We start from the raw sequence: 20998 nt of genomic DNA, 5'->3' as shown, positions 1-20998 counted from the left end.
ACATAATAAACCCTGATGCATCCATCATTCAAATTTAATAAATATCAACATTTTGTCATATTGACTTCAGATCTTATTTTAACAAGAACTACAGTCACATAAAACAAACTCTTTCTCATTCTTTCTGTTCACCACCTCTGCCCTAATGTTGAAGTGCATCTCACTGATACGTTTTTCTTTATTTCTACATAGGTGTGTAATATTAAAAAAAAAAATAGACGTTTCTGTATGTTTAATGATGTGCATAAATGGACCATTCAACGTGACATTTTTGGAATTTTTTTCTCTGGCAATATTTGGTTTCAAGATTTATCCATATTGAAATACAGGGACAGAGTTGACATTATTTAATTCCCTTATGAGATTCTTTTCTAAAAATATGCAGTTATTTTCCATGCTGTCAATGAACATGGCAGTTGCTTGCAATATTTTGTTCTGACCAAGTGCCTGCCTTGACAAGTCTTGAAGGACGTTACTCTATAGTATATGCCTTAAAGAGTGTGTATATCTAGCTTGATGAAATATTTAAGATTAGTCTCCAAGGCAGCTGTACCAACTGACATACCAGTTTAGACGAGTGATTCTGTGTCCCCACACGCTCACGTATAGTAGCATTATCAGACTTAAAACTGGCGAGGGCCTCGCTGGTGCTTCAGAGGGAAAGTTAGAGCCCCGATCCAGGAGGACAGCACGTGCCGCAAGGCGACTAAGCTTGCGCGCCGCAGCGCCTGAACCGTGCTCGGGACCCCGCGCGCCACGACGACGGCCCGTGGGCTCGGGAGCCGGTGCGCCGCAACGACGGCAGGCTGAACGCCGAGAGCCCTGCTCCACGACAGGAACCTCCACAAGAGGAGCCCGCGCAGCGCCACCGGAGAGCGGCCCCCGCAGCCGTGAAGACCCAACACAAGCGAAAGGAGAAGCTCGGCTAAATCCCCACGGACGGAGGAGCCTGGCGGGCACAGTCACGAGGGCGCCAGGAGCCGGGCACGACTGAGCCACTAAGCGGGCAGTACAGCGGTGTGCTGAATGTGCACTGCTAAGTCCTCTTTTTAATTGTTTTCTTTCCTGGTGAAGTTGTGTGTCTTTTTAGCACCATTTTTGAGTTTCCCTTCCACCAAAAAAATTCAGATCAAAAAATTAAGTGGGCAAAAACTGTCTAAGACTCAGAAATGGAAGAATACAGTCACCCATATTCTGTTCTAGATGCTAGAATCAGCATGTTCCTGGCCCTAAAGGATTCTGTCACCAGAGGCAGGTTTCAGAGGACGTTAGAGAACCGAGTTCTGCACTCGCTGGCAGATACACGCCACCTGCCTCGTCAGCACTCCAGCTCACGGCCGTCTCCTCTCTCTTCCTTGTATAGCTATACTGTAGTAACTGTTCCCTATGTTAAAAATGAGGACTAAAAGCTATCATTCAAAGGTCAAAGAGTCATCATTAAAAATGGAAGAAATGCAAAAAAGCTACATCCGTGAGATATATTTCTCTATTGTTTAGTCGCTAAGTCACGTCCAACTCTGTCGCCGCCCCACGGACTGTAGCCTGCCAGGCTCCTCCGTCCACGGGATTCTTCAGGCAAGAACACCAGCGTGGGTTGTCATGTCCTTCTCTAAGGGATCTTCCCCACCCAGGGAGTGAACCCTCATCTCCTGCACGGGCAGGTGGATTCTTTATCACTGAGTCACTGGGAAACCGATGTTTCTCTATAATATCTCAAATTAGTAAAACAAAGTTTTCAAAGTCAGTGTACATAAAGCTATCACAATCATTTGTGAACTGCATAGAGCAATACAAATTATATAAAATTTATAAGCCTTAATAACTTGCATAGTCTTTGCAAAAAGAAATTTCACTTTTAGAAATTTATCCTAGGGAAATAATCAGATGACCATGCAAAGTTATATGCTAAAAGTAGTCCCAAAAGTATATTTATATAGCAAATTATCTTTTTTTTTTTGGCCTGGCTTTTAGGATCTCCCAACCAGGGTTTGAACCTGGACCCTGGAAGTAAAAGCACAAGTCTAACCACTGTACCACCAGGGAATTCTTTTATATAGCAAATTATCTAAATGTCCTAATTAACAGGAGATTAATTAAACATGAACTGGTACAAACCAACAATGGGATAGTAAGAAGTTGTTTCAGTTCAGTTCAGTCCCTCAGTCGTGTCCGACTCTTTGCGACCCCATGAATCACAGCATGCCAGGCCTCCCTGTCCATCACCATCTCCCAGAGTTCACTCAAACTCACGTCCATTGAGTCGGTGATGCCATCCAGCCATCTCATCCTCTGTCGTCCCCTTTTCTTCCTGCCCCTAATCCCTCCCAGCATCAGAGTCTTTGACTATATAAAATACGATTTAATGGTACAGAAACAAGCAAAAGGAAAATCACAAGGAAAACTACAAAACCATTCCCATTGGTTGTGTTAAAAATGCGTTGAAAAAGACTATTAACTAAATGTTAACAATGGTTACCTCTAGGTGGTGGGCTTACAAGTGATTATTTTCTTTGGCTAACGTGACTTTTCTAAATTGTATACATTACATTTTTATATTAAAAAAAAAGAAACAATGCTAAGGAAGCCAAAGATTCTAGGACTCTAGCAGGCAGCAGGCAGTTACCTCTTTTTCATCCCCGGCCAGGCCCTCCGTGAGGGGAGCATAGAGGATCAGGTACCCGGACGCTCCGGGCACAGGGTTCCATCTCGCCCTCAGACTGTTCTCAGTCACGTCGTACAGTTCAAGGTCGGAAGCTATAGGTAAAGAAACTGCAAGAGGAGATTTGTTAACGGTCAGCCGTTTATCAGTGTGTTTTCTTACTTCAAAGTCTCTATAGCTCAGGCTCTAAAAGTGATGGGTTTTTTAATCATATGATATCCCTTATATATAGACTCTAAGGTTCACAGAGTTGGAGAACAAACTTATGGTTACCAGTGGGGAAGGACAGGGGAAGGGCAGTCAGGGAGTGTGGGATGGACATGTACACACAGTTATATTTAAAAAGGATAACCGATGAGGACCTCCTGCACAGCACAGGGAAAGCCGCTCAGTGTTATCCGAGCCTGGACAGGAGGGCAGTCCACGCGAATGGATACATTGTATGCACCGCCAAGCCCCTTTGCTGTCCTCCTGAAACTATCACAACATTATCCTTGAATCTGTTCACATAGCCATATAAGCCCTTTGGGGAAAGGTAAAGACAATGAATGTTTAAAAGCAGAAGTGACATTTTTTAGTTTCTTATGTCTTATTAGAGTGATGGTCACATTTCTCTGGGAGCCAGTCAAGAGCAGGGAGACTCTGCTGACCACCGTTTTACGCCCATTCCCAAGCACAGGGTCTGACCTGCAGCAGCCACCAACACTAGCTGTTGGGTCACTTCCTAAAGGACAGAATAGGTGGCTGGACAGATACACGAATAAATAAACACTCTTCAACACTCACTCAATCAGAGAGAGTGAGGAGACATGATTGTCGGGAACAACAGGGCTTGAGACAAACAGAAGAATCAAGAAATAAGACTGGCCATAGTGGAGAATCAGGGAGAAAGGGACTAAGGATAAACTGCAAGTTCCCAGCTTAAAAGATGACAGTAATAACTATGAAACATTGTTTACAACTAGACTGCAGGTCCTGCTAGATTTCCCAGCACAATGTCAAACCCGGGACTTTGCTCACAGGCGCAGTTCCCTGCCGCGCTCCCACCGGCATGCCTGCCGCACTTCACTGCACAAGTTGGTTTGCATGTTCTTGGTCTGCATTTTCTCCCTTGCTAGACTAAAACCTCCTCAAGGGCAGAAATTGCTGCAAAAGTATTTGTGCAAAGCAAGAGTATTACAATGCTCAGGGCAGCCTGGATGGGAGGGAAGTTTGAGAGGGTGATGGATACATGTGTGGGTTGAGAAGAGCCCCTGGAGAAGGAAATGACAACCCACTCCAGTTCTAGCTTGGGAAACCCCAAGGACAGAGGAGCCGGCGGGCTACAGTTCATGGGGTTGCAAAGAGTTGGGCACAACTTAGCGACTAAAACCACCACCAACCAGGATACATGTGTATGTGTGGTGAGTCCCTGTGCTCTCCACCAGAAGCTATCACAACATTGTTAACTGGCTGAACTCCAATACAAAAATTTTAAAAAAGTAGGAGTGTTAAAATCTGTCTTACTAATTGTTTTCAGGAATAAATCCAATAATGTGCTGGACGTGGAACGTGGTTGTCACAGTGCCTGGTACCTTGTTACTGGAGTTGTTTACATTGCTATCGTTCTACCAGAGGCAGACCAGGTCTGCATCCTGACGGGCATGTACTAGGAACTCAGTGTTTGAAATAACTCAGTGTTTGAAATGAGTGTGCGATCAAGTTTCTCAAGGTTATCTTTTCCCAGGATTCTCTGAATGTGTGTGCATGTGTGTATGTGTCTGTGATCATGGTCTTTCCCAGGTAAGAAACGACTGACTAGTATTCATAAATTTGAATTACAGTGATATTCCTAATGAAAACAGATGTAACATATTTCCCCAGTCTTCTGCTGGGCAGGAGAGCTGCAGAGCTTCTTCTCTACTCCTACTGATACACCGAAGCCCGGTGCTTGGTTTATAATAGGCACTCACTAGATATTTGTCTATTACATGAACACATGTATTTTGCACCCTTCATCACTAAGGTTTCTCTCTCCTAAACGTACCGGAGTTCTATAATGTCCCTCCCAACATATGGCACCTGCAAACTGCGAGCACAGCCGGGCCGCCTGAACAATGCTATGCCAATCAGAAGAGGGCAGAATTCAGTACACACGTGTGGTTTCGGTTCCCCGGAGGCCTTCACTAGCCGTGTGAGCATATATGGCAAAGACTGCTATCTGATATTCAGTTAAAGACATCAAGTTTCTCAGCACCGTGGAAGATACGCGTCCATCCACCACCACCTGTTTAAAGAGGAGTTCGAGGAATGAGAAAATGGAATTTCTCAAATGCAAACTGAAAGTCAAAAAACAAAAATACTTCCAGCAAAAACTTTTCATTAAACATGTTCTTATCTGCACCATGTCCTTCTCCACATGGCAGTCAGTTGTCCTTGAATTCTCACATCATGGGACTCACCTTCCATGGAAAATGTCCAAGAGTCCCTCCCTGGGTCACACCTAATGAAAACCGTGTCATTCCTAACCTAACTGCTATCCTAATCACACCCACTTAGTAACAGGTGACATGTGATATTTTCCCCTGGGGTCTTGGGAAGCGTATAAGAGGGTTATTAGTCATGAAAAAGATAGAGCTATTGGAAGCACTGTGGTTTGTTTTTTTTTCTTAGTCTGGATGACATAATCTCTAGAATCTAACACTTTAAAGGTCATAAGTCCTGCCATAATGCAGAAGAAAACTGAAACACGCTGAGGCCAATCAGAGGTTAGAACAACAAAAGATGAGAATGTCAAAAAAAGAGACAGGGAGATTTCATCACATCTTGTCATATTTCCTGTGAATTTGTATATCACAGATTAGGAAATGGGAACCATTCAGTCATCTGGCAATAGATGGTCTCTCTTGTGATGGCGACTAGTGAGAAGGGCCCATCACAGACACTTCATGATGCTTCTCATTTGCACTGATTTCCGCAAACATCCAGAAAATCCCAAACCTTGAAGGATTACGTGACCACATTATGTGGAACACACAGACTTCCTTAAGGCAGAAAGTTCAGACCACTCCCAAAGTAGAAAGAAAACATCAATAGCAAAGGGGGCTCTAGCCAGATAATGAACGACTGATTCTCTTTGCCTTTGAACTCTTTCATTTCTTAAATTACAAAAAAAACTAAGTCAGTGTAAGTTGTGTTAGAAATGGATACATGACCAGTTCTGCAGGTTCTTTGATGGAAATAAGAGGAGAAGATGTAAATACCATAAGCTTGAGACAGAAGAAAACCTGGACACATGGAAATGGATTCAGTCCAACAACTGTAAATGCTTGTGACAGAATAATCTGCTTATATATCCACTTCTGCCTTATCTTGACTACTGTACAAAACCTGAGAGCCTCAGAATACATGGCTTGAAAATGCTGTCTCCTTCTTACCTCCTCTGGTTTGCCACCCCTGGTAGGGTAATACACGATTCTGTATTTTTCCACTTTTCCGGGGGCATGAGTCCAGTTAACCATAAAGCTCCTGGCAGTGACTTCAGAAGTCATCAGTTCTGTAGGCGGCCCCACGGTGGCAAGGGCTGAGGCTAAATCAAAAAACACAGAAAATGAACCTTTTTCCCAAAGTTAAATTTTATGAACCTAAGAAACTCCACTAGTAAGAAATAATTGTTTATGCTGCTTCCAAGATTTTCATCTCTAGTAAATTAATTCAGTACTGGGGGCTCAGCTGGTAGAGAGTCTGCCTGCAAAGCCGGGAACCCGGGTTCAGTCCCTGGGTCGGGAAGATCCCCTGCAGAAGGAAACGGCAACCCACTCCAGTATTTTTGCCTGAGAAATCCCATGGATGGCAGAGCCTGGCGGGCTACAGTCCATGGGGTCGCAAAGAGCTGGACACGACTGAGCGACTTCACTTTAGGCTTTGGGCTTTAATTCATTACAGGCATACCTCAGAGATACTGTGGGTTCAGTTCCAGGCCACTGTAAGAAAGCAAGTCACACAATTTTTTTATTTCCCAATACATAAAAAACTTAGGTTTACTCTTCGTATGCATACATGCTAAGTTGCTTCAGTTGTGTCCAGCTCTTTGCAATCTGATGACCTGTAGCCCACCAGGCTCCTCTGTCCATGGGATTCTCCAGGCAAGAATACCAGAGTGGGTTGCCACGCCCTCCTCCAGGGGATCTTCCACACCCAGGGATGGAACCCGAGACTCTGACCTCTCCTGCACTGGCAGACTGCTTCTCTACCACTAGTGCCCCCTGGGAAGCTAGCATTACGTCTAAAAAACAACACACTTAATTTAAAAATACCGCTTTTGGGAAAATGGCACCAACAGGCTTGCTCAACAGAAGGTTGCCACAAACCTCCAATGTTTTGAAATTTTTTGGATGTATTTTTTAATACATACCTGCAAAGTGCAACAAGGAGAAGCACAATAAAACAAGGCCTGCCTGGACTACATTTCTTCATTGAAACATTTAAGCGCCTATTCGGCATCAATCACTATGCTAGGCTCTAAGTAACTTAAATAAGACATAGTCCTTGACTCTAAGGAACTTTCTTAAAGACACTGCTGTCGAATAGCAAAAAACAAGAACAACAACAAAAAAAACATAACATTGAATTGTGTATCTAAAGATACGCTTCTGATATCTTCAGAAGTCTTCCCTCATTTAGTTCTCAGTAAATGCTATTATTGTTCCCATTTTTCAGGTGAGAAAACCAAGTCAGAATGATGTTAAATAACTTGCCCAAGTCTCACAATTGGTAAGTATCAGAGCTGAGATTTATATGTAACCTTCTTGACATAAGAGCTTGTGTTTTTGAGCAGTAGAGGATTTATTCTCTCTACTGAAGACTTCAACTCAACAAATGGCCAACATTCTAAAGTAAAAAGAGAAGGAAAAGCAACAAACATATTCTGAATGTCCACTATCAGCTACACATTATGTAAGCACTTTGAGTGTTATATACACGTTATAACAGTGGGTCTGAAAAAGATTTGGGACCCGTAAAGTTCAAAGTCCTGGAAATTTAGGATTTCTTATCTGCTAGGGGCACTTATTTAAAGGGACTTTAGCAGTCATAATAATGGGGAGAAACATAGTTATTAAACAATAACTACGATCAAGTACTTTATTAAGCACGCCTTACAAGCAACCACATGTAGAGATTTTTTGTGGGAAAATTTAGGCTCTAAAACAGTCTCGGGCTTCCTTGGTTGCTCAGTGGTAAAGAATCCTTCTGCCAATGCAGGAGATACAGGTTCGATTCCTGGGTCAGGAAGATCCGCTGGAGAAGGAAACAGCAACTCATCCCCGTATTCTCATCTGGGGAATCCCATGGACAGAGGAGCCTCTGGGCTACAGCCCATGGGGTCGCAAAAGAGCTGGACACGACTGAGCGACTGAACAGCAACGACAAAAATGGTGTCGCTAAGTGCCTCAGAGAAGTTTGCCCAGGGAACCACTACTTGGCTGCTCAGCCTAGTCTGAAGAGTCCCGGTCCAGGGCAAGAGGGATGATGAGAGAGAGACAGACGCGCAGGCCGCCTGAGTCGTCCCGCCCCGGACACAGCACAGGCGGGAGCAGGGCCAGACTCTCAGAGAAGGGTCTGGATGTCTCCTGCTCAGATTGCACCCCTGGGAGTCAGATGCACCCTGCAGCCCACGGATATCACAGGGAACAAGGGTCAAGACCTGTGATGGCCGAGCTCCCAGAAGACAGAGCGCAGGGCTCCTTCCTACAATCCCCGCCGAGTGCAGCTCACATTTCTGGGAACTGTAAGTCAAGCCTAAGTTCCTGAGAAGGAGATGGTGGATGGGCAAGGGGCCGTGGGACCCACAGAATGGTGCAGTGGTGTTTCCCGAGGTGCCTTTCGCCTCCTGTATCTCAAACACAGAGCTAAGGAATCCAGCCACCTAGAAACACAGACAAATACAGACAAAAACAATCCAACGAAGCCTGCTCTCTCTAGGCAAAGGACCAGGAAAGGAGCAGCCCGCCAAGACAAAAAGCTTTTAGGCAACAACAGCTCTAGTCTAGAAAAACACCATAGGAAAAAAACCCACTGTGGCCCCATCCCACCCGTGCCAACCCAGGTCAAGTGGAAGCAAGACCCCACCCTTCCTGACTGTAACTGGGGCCTACGTTTACTCTGATCCCATCACACAGCCGGGGTGATGGGGGAAAGATCAAAGAGGGAGGAGATAACTGTCCCTTACAGACAGTGACAAACCCCCCATCTCACCCTGCATGTGCTATCCACAGACACCACTAGAAGAGCTGGACTTCCAACCCCGTGCGCTAGCATCCAGGCACCCTCCCCTTTCGCTCCAGGCTGGTGTCAAAAGAGACCTAACAAAGTTATCGGATACATGCATACCAAAACATAAATAGATCTGCACACACTAGCAATAAAAATGTGAACACCACCAACATTAAAAATACAACTAAACTTTCTCAAAATAAAATACTAAAAGTCAGCGGAACAGAATCTGTACAGAAATTATATCCTGAAAACTACAAAATGCTGATGGAACTCAAAGATATCTAAACAAGTGAAAGGATTTGACATGTTTGTGGACTAAACAAATCAACAGATTAAAGAGGTCAGTTCTTCCCAAGTTGGTATTTGATAATTGAGAATTGATTTAATGCACTTTCCATCAAAGTCCCAATAAGATATTTTGTAGAATAAAAATTATTCTAATATTTATATTATTGTATAAATTATACAGTATATTATGTAAATATTACTCTAATATTTATATGGAATATAAGGAAGCATAGTAGCAAAAACAATTTTGTAAAAGGCTAATCAAATGAGAGAACTCAGTCTATTCAATCTCAAGACTTATTATGTAGCCACAGTAAATCAAGACTGTATGATCCTGGAAAAGGGTTAGACACATAAATGGAACCATAAAGAACCCAGATTTAGACACATGCGAATCTGCCCAACCGCTACCTGACAAAGCCACAAGGTAATTAATTCAGCGGCAGAAATGCAGCCTTTTTAGCAAGTAGTGTTAGAACCTTAAACTAAACTCCAAATCCTTTACAAAGAATTAACTTTAAATGTGAAATATAAAACTTTCTGAAAAAATAATAAAAAGGAAACTCTTTGGGATTTAAGGTCAGGTAAAGAGTTCTTAGACTTGACACCACAAGCACTCATCCTAAAATGAAAAACTGATAAACTGGACCTCATCAAAATTAAAAGCTTTTGTTCAGCAAATGACCTTGTTAAAAAGATGAAAAGGTAAGCTACAAATTGGCAGAAAATATTAACAAACCACCTGTCTAAGAATGGACTATCAGCTTCCCTGGTGCCTCAGACAGTAAAGAATGTGCCTGCTAGGCAGGAGACCTGGGTTCGATCCATGAGTCAGGAACATCTCCTGGAGAAGGGAATGGCTGCCCCCTCCAGCATTCCTGCCTGGAGAACCCCAGGGACAGGGAGCCTGGAGGGCTACAGGCCACAGGGTCGCAAAGAGTCGGACATGAATGAGCGACTAACACACTTATTGTTATCAAACCACATATCTACACATATCTAACAACGGATCATTATCTAGAAAATAAAGAATTCTCAAATCTCAAAAGTTAAAAGCTAACACAAAAAAACACACCCCCAAAATGAGTCCAATTAGAAAGTGGGCAAAAGATATGAACAGACATTTCAGGATATACAGAGGCAAAATAGCACACGAAATACGCGTTAACACACGCACACAGGATCCAGAACAATACTGATGAGCCTATCTTCGGGGATGGAATGGAGACACAGAGGTGGAGAACGGATCTGTGGACACAGTGGGCAAGGGAGAGGCTGGGACGACTGGAGAGAGCAGTGGCCCTAGCACACACCCGGGGGGAGACCAGGGCAGGTGAGGAGCTGCTGCTGCACCAGGAGCCTCAGCACACACCTGGGGTGAGACCAGGTCAGGTGAGGAGCTGCTGCACTGGGAGCCCCGGCACACACCCGGGGGGAGACCAGGGGCTGGCGAGGAGGAGCTGCCGCTGCACCAGGACCCCCAGCACACACCCGGGGGGAGAGCAGGGCAGGTGAGGAGCCGCTGCACCGGGAGCCTATCTGGGCCCCGGGAGGCCTGGAGGGTGGGGAGGCGAGGGAGGTCAGGGCGGAGGCGAGAGCACAGTTGAGGCTGACTTGCGCTGCTGTGTGGTAGAAACCAACACAAAGTGGTAAAGAAATTTTAAAAATATTTGAATCTTAAAAATAGGGGAAAAAGCATAGGAAAGATGTCCACCTTCACTAGCCATCGGGAAATGGACATTAAAACCACAACGAGATTGCACTCCATGCCGATCAGAATGGCCAAAATAAAAACCGTAACAGCAACGTTAGTGACAAGCATAGAAACAGGGTCACTTACGCGGTGCTCGCGGGAACGCTGAACGCGGCAGCCACGGTGGAGGACAGTCTGGCAGGCTCTTAGGCTAAACTACACTGAACACGTAATGTGATGAAGCAGTCACACTCCTGAGCATCATCCCAGAAAAATGAAAACTTATGTTCATACAAGAACCTACATGTGAATGTTCATAGCTGCTTTTTTTTTTTTTTTCTGTAACAGCCAAAAATGGAAAGAATTCAGATGTCTTTCGATGTGTGAATGGTTAAGCAAACTGTGGTGCAGCCATAACATGAAACGTGATGCAGCAATAAAACAAGAACTATGGACATGCAGCAGCTTGGATGAGCCTCCAGGAAATCATCCTGAGTGAAAAACACCAATTCCAAAAGTTCACATACTATGTAATTCCATTTATTTAACATTTCCAAAATGACAAGCATTTAGAGAGGGAGAACAGACCCATGCTGGCCAGCGGTTAGGAAGAGGCTGGGGCAGGGAGGGAATACAGCTGGAGAAGGACAGTAGAAATGATCCTGCCACAGGAACATTCTGTATCTTGACTCGACCAATGTGAATTTCCTGCCTGTGACATCATACTGCGGCTTTGCAATATGTCACCATTGAGAGAACCAGTAAGATATCACACACTCTTTATACATTTCTTACAACTTCATGTGGATGTTTAATTATCTCAAAGTCCAACATCTAATTAAAAACAAAGAAGCGTGATGGCCTACATGCAGCAGCATGGAAACAACTATCCAGTGGTTTAAAGCACCCGCCCCCCGCCCCTCACCTCACCCCCACCCCCTAACCCCGCCGCCCCCCGCCCCGTACGTCCCCTGTCTACTCTGACGATCCGGAGCGTGGAAGCACACAGCGCGGCCGGGAAAGCCAGGATGAAGAGCCCACAGGCCATTCTCCGCCCCAGGGAGGCCCCGGCGGGCAGAGGCTCGCGTACCTTTGATCTCGCGGTCCTGCTCCTCCACCCTGGAGCACACAGTCCTCGTGAGGCTCTCCACAACCGTGTGCATCAGGTCAAACTCGGCCACGTTGTACACGTGCGTGCTGTCCGGCTCGGAGGCGATCTCCTGCAGCTCCTTCTCGTCCGCGTTTTTCACCCCTGCGTTGGGGACGACAGGGAGGGTCGGAGGGTCACCGGGAGCCTCCTAGTGACGGTACTCTACGCTGCGACCCGCCAGTCCGCACCCCGACCAACGCGCCTTTTCTCGCAAGAGGCACGTCTCCCGGCAGATTGTTTCTTCGAAGTCCCTTTCAAATGATTAAATGATTAAATCTTTTTTTCTTTATTTGGACACGGACACACCGCTCTACTTATTTAGTCAGTCAGTTATTTTTGGCTGCACTGGGTCTCCGTTACTGCACGCCTTTCTCTGGCCTGGAGAGCAGAGCCCACGCTCGAGCTGGTACACGGGCTTCTCTGGTTGTGGACAGAGGAGCCCACTCCCGATCTGGTACACGGGCTTCTCCTGGTAGGGCTCCACTTGGTGCCCAGGCCCTAGGCACATGGGCTCCAGTATTTGCAGCACAGGGCTCAGTGCTCTGGGGCATGCAGAATCTTCCCCGACTGGGGATCAAACCCGTGTCCCCTGCACAGGCAGGTGGATTCTTATCGACTGCACCCCCAAGGAAGTCCCCAGATTACTAAATCTTAACTTTCTTCAGCCCATCTTGGGCTTCCACGGTGGCTCAGACAGTAAAGAATCTGCCTGCAATGCAGGAGACCCAAGTTTTGGAGGATGTATTGATGAAACTGACTTCCGTCTTTCATAAATGTTGCAGAAGCAATAGGAATTAAACCAGTCCTCTACACTATCAGAACCTCAGGCTTAAATTTCTATAAACCTTAGCTTACTTAAACCGAGACAGAAAATCCTTGTCCTTCAGGGAATTTTCGGTCTGTCACAGCTGTGGATGCTAGCCTTAAAGTGTGCTCCCCATGCCCCAGGCGTGGCGGTGTTTTCCTCATAGTGACACATTTAATCCTCACAGTCAGTCCTGTGAGTTGGGCATCACTGTTTCTCCCATCTTACAGATAAGTGAGCTGACGAGAGGTTAATTCACTTGCTCGAGGAAACACAGCCAGTAAATATACAGCAAGGCTTCCACTCAGGCAATCTGGATCCCAAGTCGTATGCCCTTAACGACCCTATCAAGCTGCACCTCAGAAGACGGCATGTATCACGGTTGAATCTAGAAAGGGGAGACTTCCCCAGCAGCCCTCCAGCTTTGCAGTGCCAGGGATGTGAGTTTGATCCCTGGACGGGGAAATAAGAGCCCATATTCCACGGGGTTTGCCCAAAATTTAAAATAAGTAAATAAAACAGTCAACTGATAAAAATAAATTTTAAAAATTCTTTAAAAAAATGAAAAAGACACAAGGTTGGGTTTCATGAGTGTAAATGTAGATTTCTCTTCTCCAGGAGAAGGAACATTTCTTTAAAAATCCTTGTCACTGCAATTATCTACGGATGTTAAAAAGAGGTAAGGGAGAAGCAAGGAAGAGAGATTACCTGAGGCAACGGTAATTACTTCTTAGATGCCTGGCCATGTGCCATTTAATTTATCTGACAGCTTCAACAGACTGAGTAACAAAGAGTCAATTGTTTCTGAACGATTTGCTTTAGGAGGTTATAAGAAAATGAACACTACTGATTTCCAGGTAATTCCCAGAGAAAAAGAGAGAAAAATTCCAAATCACGACTGGATGAGTTCACTTTAACTCATCCATTCGTTATTAACGAGACCACAGAATGGAGAGTAAACACATAAATTAATCCCCTGTTAGTGTAAGTCTTCTGTAGGGATTGTTGTTGAACAAAAGTACAGCAAAATTAAAAATAAAAATTAAATCAAATCTCCCTGATGTTCCTTGACTGAAAGACTTCTACAATAGCTTCTAAAATGCACTGTTGGATCTGTGTCTACAATAACAAAATAACACCATGCATGCTGAAGCAATGAGCTTAATGTCAATAATAGTTTTCATAGCATTCAGTTAAAACCAAGTCTGGATTCATTTAAGAATATTCTAGAGACAATAAGCCCCAAATGCCTCTCTCTCTCACCTCTCCAAACAAAACAGCTTCACTGTTGTAAAGAGCATGGAAAAGTGAGGAAACGGCCATCATGACTTGGAAGGAATTTGTTTTGGAAGGATTTATCTTGTTCATCTGTATGCTCCATCACCCACCACAACGCCTGCCATCCAGCAAATAAGCAAATACTTCTCCAATGAAACATGCTATGAACCACACTTTGAGTGACAAATCTAGAAATGAGTCAGAGGAATTGTTTCTTTTTTTTTCTTTTCAGTCTCTACTAAATAGAAGGCCTTCGTATCACCAAAGACAATGTAAACAATTTAATCAGGAGCAAAGTTGCATCAGCTAAATATTACGCATTATCCTACATGTGCCATGTGTATTCTTCCCACATACCTACACCTACGCAGGGTTATTTTCAAAGAAATAATCCTGCACATCTACGACTCTGTGCTTTCTTAGCTACAAGACCTCAATTCTTTGATTGCTTTCTCTCTACACTATCAGAGAAGAGAGAGCTATTAAGTGATTCGAAAGAGAAAAGTCTTGACTAATTAAAGGCTAACAATTATGGACCTAACCTTTTCACTTTATGCTTTTCACAACACTTCATGTGTGGTGTCTCAGCCTAGAGATTCTCACACAGTAAGATCCTTCAGTTCCGCCACTTCCATTTTTAATGTGAGGAGTCAGACTCAGATCACATGACTGGTTATGAGTAGACCCAACGGGGTGGAGAGGGAAGGGATAAATTGGGAGAGTCGTCTATACACATATACAATAGATAACTAACAAGGACCTACTGTATACAGGGAACTCTACTCAACACTCTGCAGTAAGCTACATGGGGAAAGAATCTAAAAGACAGTGGATAGATCACGTGTGTAACTGAGTCACTTTACGCAAGAAACTAACACAAGCTTGTAGATCAACTAAACGCAATACATTTGTTTAAAAAAAGACTGGAAAGCGCTCAGGTCTCTTGGCTTTCAGTGAACTGCATTATATACAGCTTTAATGGTTGGGTGTCCACGGCCATTGTTGAAACAAGACCATAATTAACACGTACCTATGGCAAACAGCTCTACACCAGATTCACGAAGGTTTCTGGATGGTGGAATGATATCATCTTGGGACTTTCCGTCTGTGATTAAAATGCCAATTTTGGACACTCCAGTCCTTGCTCCCGCTTCCGGTTTAAAACTGTTTTCAAAAATGTAATTCAAAGCAAGACCTAGGAGAAAACAAGGAAAAATAAAGACAAGCCAACCATTTCAAATAAAAAGGCTTTCAATTCTCCAAAACGTAATCACAAGATGAGAAAGAAGAGCTTTTATTAGATGTGAACTTTTATCTTCATTTTTACAATGAACTATTTTTTAACGAATCTGATGAAACACTAAAATCCACCAAAACAGGTAATAAAAATTATGAATACTGCATCATTTCAGAAACTAGTATTTATAAAGAACAATGGATTCCTAGACAATGAATGCTGACAGGTTTGCACACAAGAAATCTACACCTTGGTTAAGACTTCCAATGCTGGGGGTGTGAGTTTGATCCCTGGTTGGGGAACTAAGACCCTACATGCCACATGGCACAGCCAAAAAAACAAATCAATAAAAAGTAAAAAAAAAAAGAAAAGAAAATCTAAACCTCTCTAATTTACAATGAACCAAGAATACCCTCACAGGAGCAACTGTCCCAAATATTATGGCTACACTTTTCATTTTGTTCATGGTAATCTAAAGGAACCACAGATTCTCTGCTTTATGGGGGTAGAAGGGGAGATCTAAAGTGGTAATTGAACTCCTGACTTTTGAGTATGACATTCTTCACTCCTCAAAAATAAGAAATGCTGAATAATGTTATGCAATTCATGCTTAATACAGTTTTGTTGTATTAACAAAAAACTTGTTAGACTACGCCTCAAACTGGCAAAGTACTGATCAGGATTTCAGTGGTTTATTTAAAATTCAATGACAGCATCTCTATTGTTTAAACTGAGCATCCACATTGTGGGTCTATAGAAGGAAACAGCATGTAAGGGTTAAAACCTGTGATAACGCCTTGGGTTGAACGTGAAAGTCGCTCAGTTGTGTCTGACTCTTTGTGACCCCATGGACTGTACAGTCCACAAATTCTCCAGGCCAGAATACTGGAGTGAGTAGCCTTTCCCTCCTCCAGGGGATCTTCCCAACCCAGGTATCGAACCCAGGTCTCCTGCAGTGCAGGCAGATTCTTTACCAGCTGAGACACGAGGCAAGCCCTTGGGGTTGGGCCATGGATAATTGCAATATAAATGCTCTTACATTACAGTAGTTCCTTGGTATCCACAGAAGGGTTGGTTCTAGGACCCCCCACAACACCCAAACCCACAGATGCCCAGGTCCCTTACGTAAAATGACGTAGTATCTGCATGTAACCTACATGCATACTCTGCGCCATCTCTAGATTATTTACAATAACAAACACAATACAAACGCTGTGTAAATAGTTGCTGCTGCTGCTGCTGCTAAGTTGCTTCAGTCGTGTCCGACTCTGCCCGACCCCATAGACGGCAGCCCACCAGGCTCCCCCATCCCTGGGATTCTCCAGGCAAGGACACTAGTTACTAGCATGTGACAAATTCAAGCTTTGCTTTTAGGAACTTTCTGGAATTTTTTCCCCACACATTTCTGATCCCTGGTTGGTCAAAGCTGCAGATGCTAAAGACTGACTAGACTCATTTATCAAAAAAGCTGGTGAGCCAAAGCTCCATAAATATTTTCATGATAACCATTGACTGCAGAGTAAGGACAAAGAAATTATTTTCCTTTAAAATTTAGGTAGGATTTTGTTTTTATTAAATTGACAGGGTGACTGGAGGAGAAAACGGGTACAAAACAGAAAGGAAAATGAATTGAAAAGGGTTAAGACGGCTACTAAGGCTGTCAGCGCCAAGGACTGCTGGGTACTCTTCCAGCTCAACCAAGCCCTTCCTGGGACGTTACATTTGTAGAGCGAAAGGGATGAGGTTTCTGCATGCGACTTCTAATGTGAGTTAGAGACAAGAGCCATTTAAAACTTTAAAGGCTAGCTTGCTTTAAAAATACTATGCTAAGACATACACAGTGACAAAAATGAAGTAATACAACTCTGCTTTGGCAAGACATGCCGCCAAAAACGTGGACTAAACAAAAGCATACCTGTGAGAGTATTTCCGCCCTTGTACGGTAGATTGCGGACAGCGTCGATCACCTCGTCTTTGCTGTTAAAGGCATTCAAGTGCCATTCGATCCTGGGGTCACCACTGTACTGAGCCAGGCCTGGAAAAGAAGGACGAGAAAGCCCACCCAGAAATGAAGGGTTACTCGAAGGCCCAGTGGACCATTCGAGAGACTAGAATGATGAAGGCCCAGTGTTTTTTGAGGCGGGGTGGGGTGGCTAAGTTTTGCAACATTTTTTTCTCTGCCTCCCTGAGAAATTTCAAAGTGAGTTCCTGACATCAATTTAAAGAATTTTCAACATACCTGGAGGCTGATGGAATGTATACATTTTCCAGACATCTAGAAGTAGGCACCCAATCAGGAACTTAGCATTTTTAAAAAGTCTGATCATGTTTGTAGATAAAAGGTCTAGATGTATTTAATTTTTTTAATTGAGGTAATATTGATACCAGCTTATACAACCTCATACAAGCTTCATGTGTGACATTATATTTTGACTTCTGTATACACTATAGTGTTTGTATTTTCTTTTTATTCCCAAAGAAAAGAGTTTCCTTACGGGCTATTTAGAAGTGAAACTAGGAGACTTTATATAATAAAGTGGATATATTTCTCAAAGATTTACAACTTTTTTGTTGTTTTTTATCACAGCAAGAATTTGGCAAAAGTATCTCACACAATAAAACTTTTTCCAAATGTTGATTAAACATTTCACTTGATTCAATTGCTTTTTAAATAAAAAGAAAACTTTTACCTGATAAATTCTTAAACCAATAGTAACTTTTAAATTATTATTTAAAATTATTATTAATAATAAAATAATTATTATTGTTAGAGAAGATTTTGGCTTTCCAGAAAAATTGAAATATGTTCAATAATTAATTGAGTGACATTGTCATATTATTTAGTAGAAATAAATATTTATTGATGCAAACTTGCCCTTTTGGGAACATTTCTATAGTTAAACCTAAAATTCTGAAAAACATTTGGTAGAGAATCTGAAATTTCTTAAGAAGCTTCCTGGTGGTTTCACACTAGGAGCTGATGCTGTTAATTTAAAAAAAAGATGCACCAATTCGTGTCTTCTCGGAGCCCACGTCAAATGCTGTAACCAGGTTTTCCAAAAAAGATCGAACCAGTCTGAAGTTGAATCTTCCAATACTCCATGAGCCATCGACCAGGATTACAATATCAGCAATAGCCGGTGTTTGACAGAAAAATTTCACTTCTGCAAAGTATAGACCAAAAAAGCACCCATGTTACTGCTGCAACTTTTAAAAGAATGAGTCTATTTTAATGTCTTTCAGGTAACTTGGTGCTAAGAATACAATAAAGTTCCTATTAAAGCAACCATATTTTTATTACCCTTCTTTAAATGCATTTTCACCAGGGGAGAAAAAAAAATGGTAATACCTGGCAACCGAGCCAATGTTCTGGAAATAGTTAGCAGACACTGGCGGGTTCACAGCACACTGGCAACTCGAGCCTTCTACATATTTGAAAAAGCACTGTCTGTGCAAGAGCATCCAGCTTTGGGTTTTAGTGTGCAGATTCTTTCCAGGAAAGATCTCAGCAACACCCACGCAGGAGGGTCAGCAGGGATGGGAAGGCGGCCAGGAAGCAGAGCGCGGCTCTCCTGCTCTGATAAGTCTGAGCGAGAGGAAGCGATAAGAGAAAAAAACACGGGCTTCCTGGATTCAAGGAAAAGTCAGGGCCATTTAATCTCAAAAAGACGCAGGCTTGTGCTAAAATAGGAAGGGTTTGTAGAAGAAGAAAGTTGGAAGAGCTCGAGAACTTCCCCCAATTCAAATCCTTTTACATATTGTGTCCATGTGACTATTAGATTTTATCCCTGGAACTCATTTCAGTACTTCATTTACTTAAATCAAGCTTCAGAATACAGACTGAGAAAAGGATGCCCAGTGGCTAGACTGGTAGCACCCTGAGCTTTGCCCTCAGGGTGAGTCTATGCCCACAGAGATTGCGGGCAAGATGCAAAGGGCTAACAGAAGTCTGCAACAAAGATGGCGGCTGTCTGATATAAGGTAAGTCTGCACTGGATGAGGTGAAAACCACCTCTTACAAAGTGAAAATACTAGAATACCTTAATGTGTTTAAGAATCCTTAAAAACGTCACAATGCTGTCAGTATCTTTAGAAGCTTTGCTTACTATAGTTTGTGTTTCCCAAAGAATGGCTTCAGTTCAGTTCAGTTCAGTCACTCAGTCGTGTCCAACTCTTGTGACCCCATGGACTGCAGCATGCCAGGCCTCCCTGTCCATCACCAACTCCCGGAGTTTACCCAAACTCATATCCATCGAGTTGGTGATGCCATCCAGCCATCTCATCCTCTGTCGTCCCCTTCTCCTCCTGCCCCCAATCCCTCCCAGCATTAGGGTCTTTTCCAATGAGTCAGCTCTTTGCATCGGGTGGCCAAAGTACTGGAGTTTCAGCTTCAGCATCAGTCCTTCCAATGAACACCCAGGACTGATCTCCTCTAGAATGGACTGGTTGGATCTCCTTGCAGTCCAAGGGACTCTCAAGAGTCTTCTCCAACACTACAGTTCAAAAGCACCAATTCTTTGGCGCTCAGCCTTCTTCACAGTCCAACTCTCACATCCATACATGACCACAGGAAAAACCATAGCCTTGGCTAGACAGACTTTTGTTGGCTCTTATATAAGTAACGTCTCTTATTTTTGCTGATTTTTCGCATTAGGACTGCAGATCATGAATATTTTGTGTGAGTGTATATGTGTGTGTATGTCCATGTCAACATTTTGAAACATTAAAATGACAATAAGACAAAAATTATAATATATGTAATGAAAAACAAAATAAAGAAGTCTTCATAAATAAATCGGATATGTTTTTTCCTGGAGGGCAAACAGTTGACCTATTATGGTTAGGGTAAGCAGTTTCATATATAGCTCTGTATCCACAGGCCACATTTAGTAAAAGGAGCTTGTGGTTTGTTTGTTTGTTTTTTTTCCATTTTCGTGGAATACCTAGATCCTTTTACCAAATGGGGAAAACATGTGTTTGCCAAGGAATACTCAGGTGCTGACTATGTAGCCAAACAATACAGCTCGACCCAAGGTGTATATATTACAGTTTGGGCACCAAATCTCTCTTCTTTAATAGCCAAATGCAGAATCACTACTGACCTAGGAGTCAGTCCTCTGTACCACACTGAAATATCCTAAAACCGAACAATGTAAGAAGTCATGAGATAGAAATTAGTTTGTGTTTTGCAAATAATCAGGGAAAATTAAAGTCTTAAGAAGGTTTAAGAATCTATGTCCCTCACTTTTTATGGGGAAACTTTCCTGAAATGAAACGTAGTTTTCTTTTTATTCCAAAACTATTGGAGATATTATTTTCCTTTTTAACTAAAAAAAATTTTAATTGTTTGGGTACATTGTAGATAGGGTCTTAGAGAACAGTTTCTCTGCTTATTTGGAAGAGGAATATTAATACTGGTATTTTCCATTTTAAAATTGTTTGCAATAAAAATGCTCTGTTAATTCAGCTCATTAAAGTTATTTTCACTTGGAGATAAAAATTCTAGATATCTCCAAAATAAGATATAAAATTAATTGAATAGAAATTAGAAGATTGACATATCTAGTGATATTAAAATTTGTAAGCTGTTCATCAAAGAAACACCTTAAATAATATAAAAAGATTAGCTACAA

At 42.9% G+C, this 20998-nt stretch overlaps 1 protein-coding gene across 7 annotated transcripts in view; it reads right to left on the bottom strand.

The window, feature by feature from the left end:
- Window positions 1-20998, bottom strand: part of COL14A1 (collagen type XIV alpha 1 chain) — a 233440-nt gene that overhangs the window by 157845 nt on the left and 54597 nt on the right. For all 7 annotated transcript variants that reach the window (XR_009740970.1, XR_009740971.1, XM_061439527.1 and 4 more), the window contains exons 6-12: window positions 18374-18529; window positions 17281-17400; window positions 15159-15323; window positions 11986-12147; window positions 6076-6227; window positions 4796-4925; window positions 2624-2769 (exon numbers count right to left, since the gene is read on the bottom strand). Coding sequence is in view for 5 of the 7 variants with exons in the window: in XM_061439527.1 (XP_061295511.1) it covers window positions 2624-2769; window positions 4796-4925; window positions 6076-6227; window positions 11986-12147; window positions 15159-15323; window positions 17281-17400; window positions 18374-18529 (1031 nt within the window). In the remaining 2 variants the exon portion in view is untranslated. The remainder of the gene's footprint in view (window positions 1-2623; window positions 2770-4795; window positions 4926-6075; window positions 6228-11985; window positions 12148-15158; window positions 15324-17280; window positions 17401-18373; window positions 18530-20998) is intronic.

This window comes from Bos javanicus, chromosome 14 (genome assembly GCF_032452875.1).
Source record: "Bos javanicus breed banteng chromosome 14, ARS-OSU_banteng_1.0, whole genome shotgun sequence".
Classification (NCBI taxonomy): Eukaryota; Metazoa; Chordata; class Mammalia; order Artiodactyla; family Bovidae; genus Bos; species Bos javanicus.
This window is presented reverse-complemented; position numbering and strand designations above follow the sequence as displayed.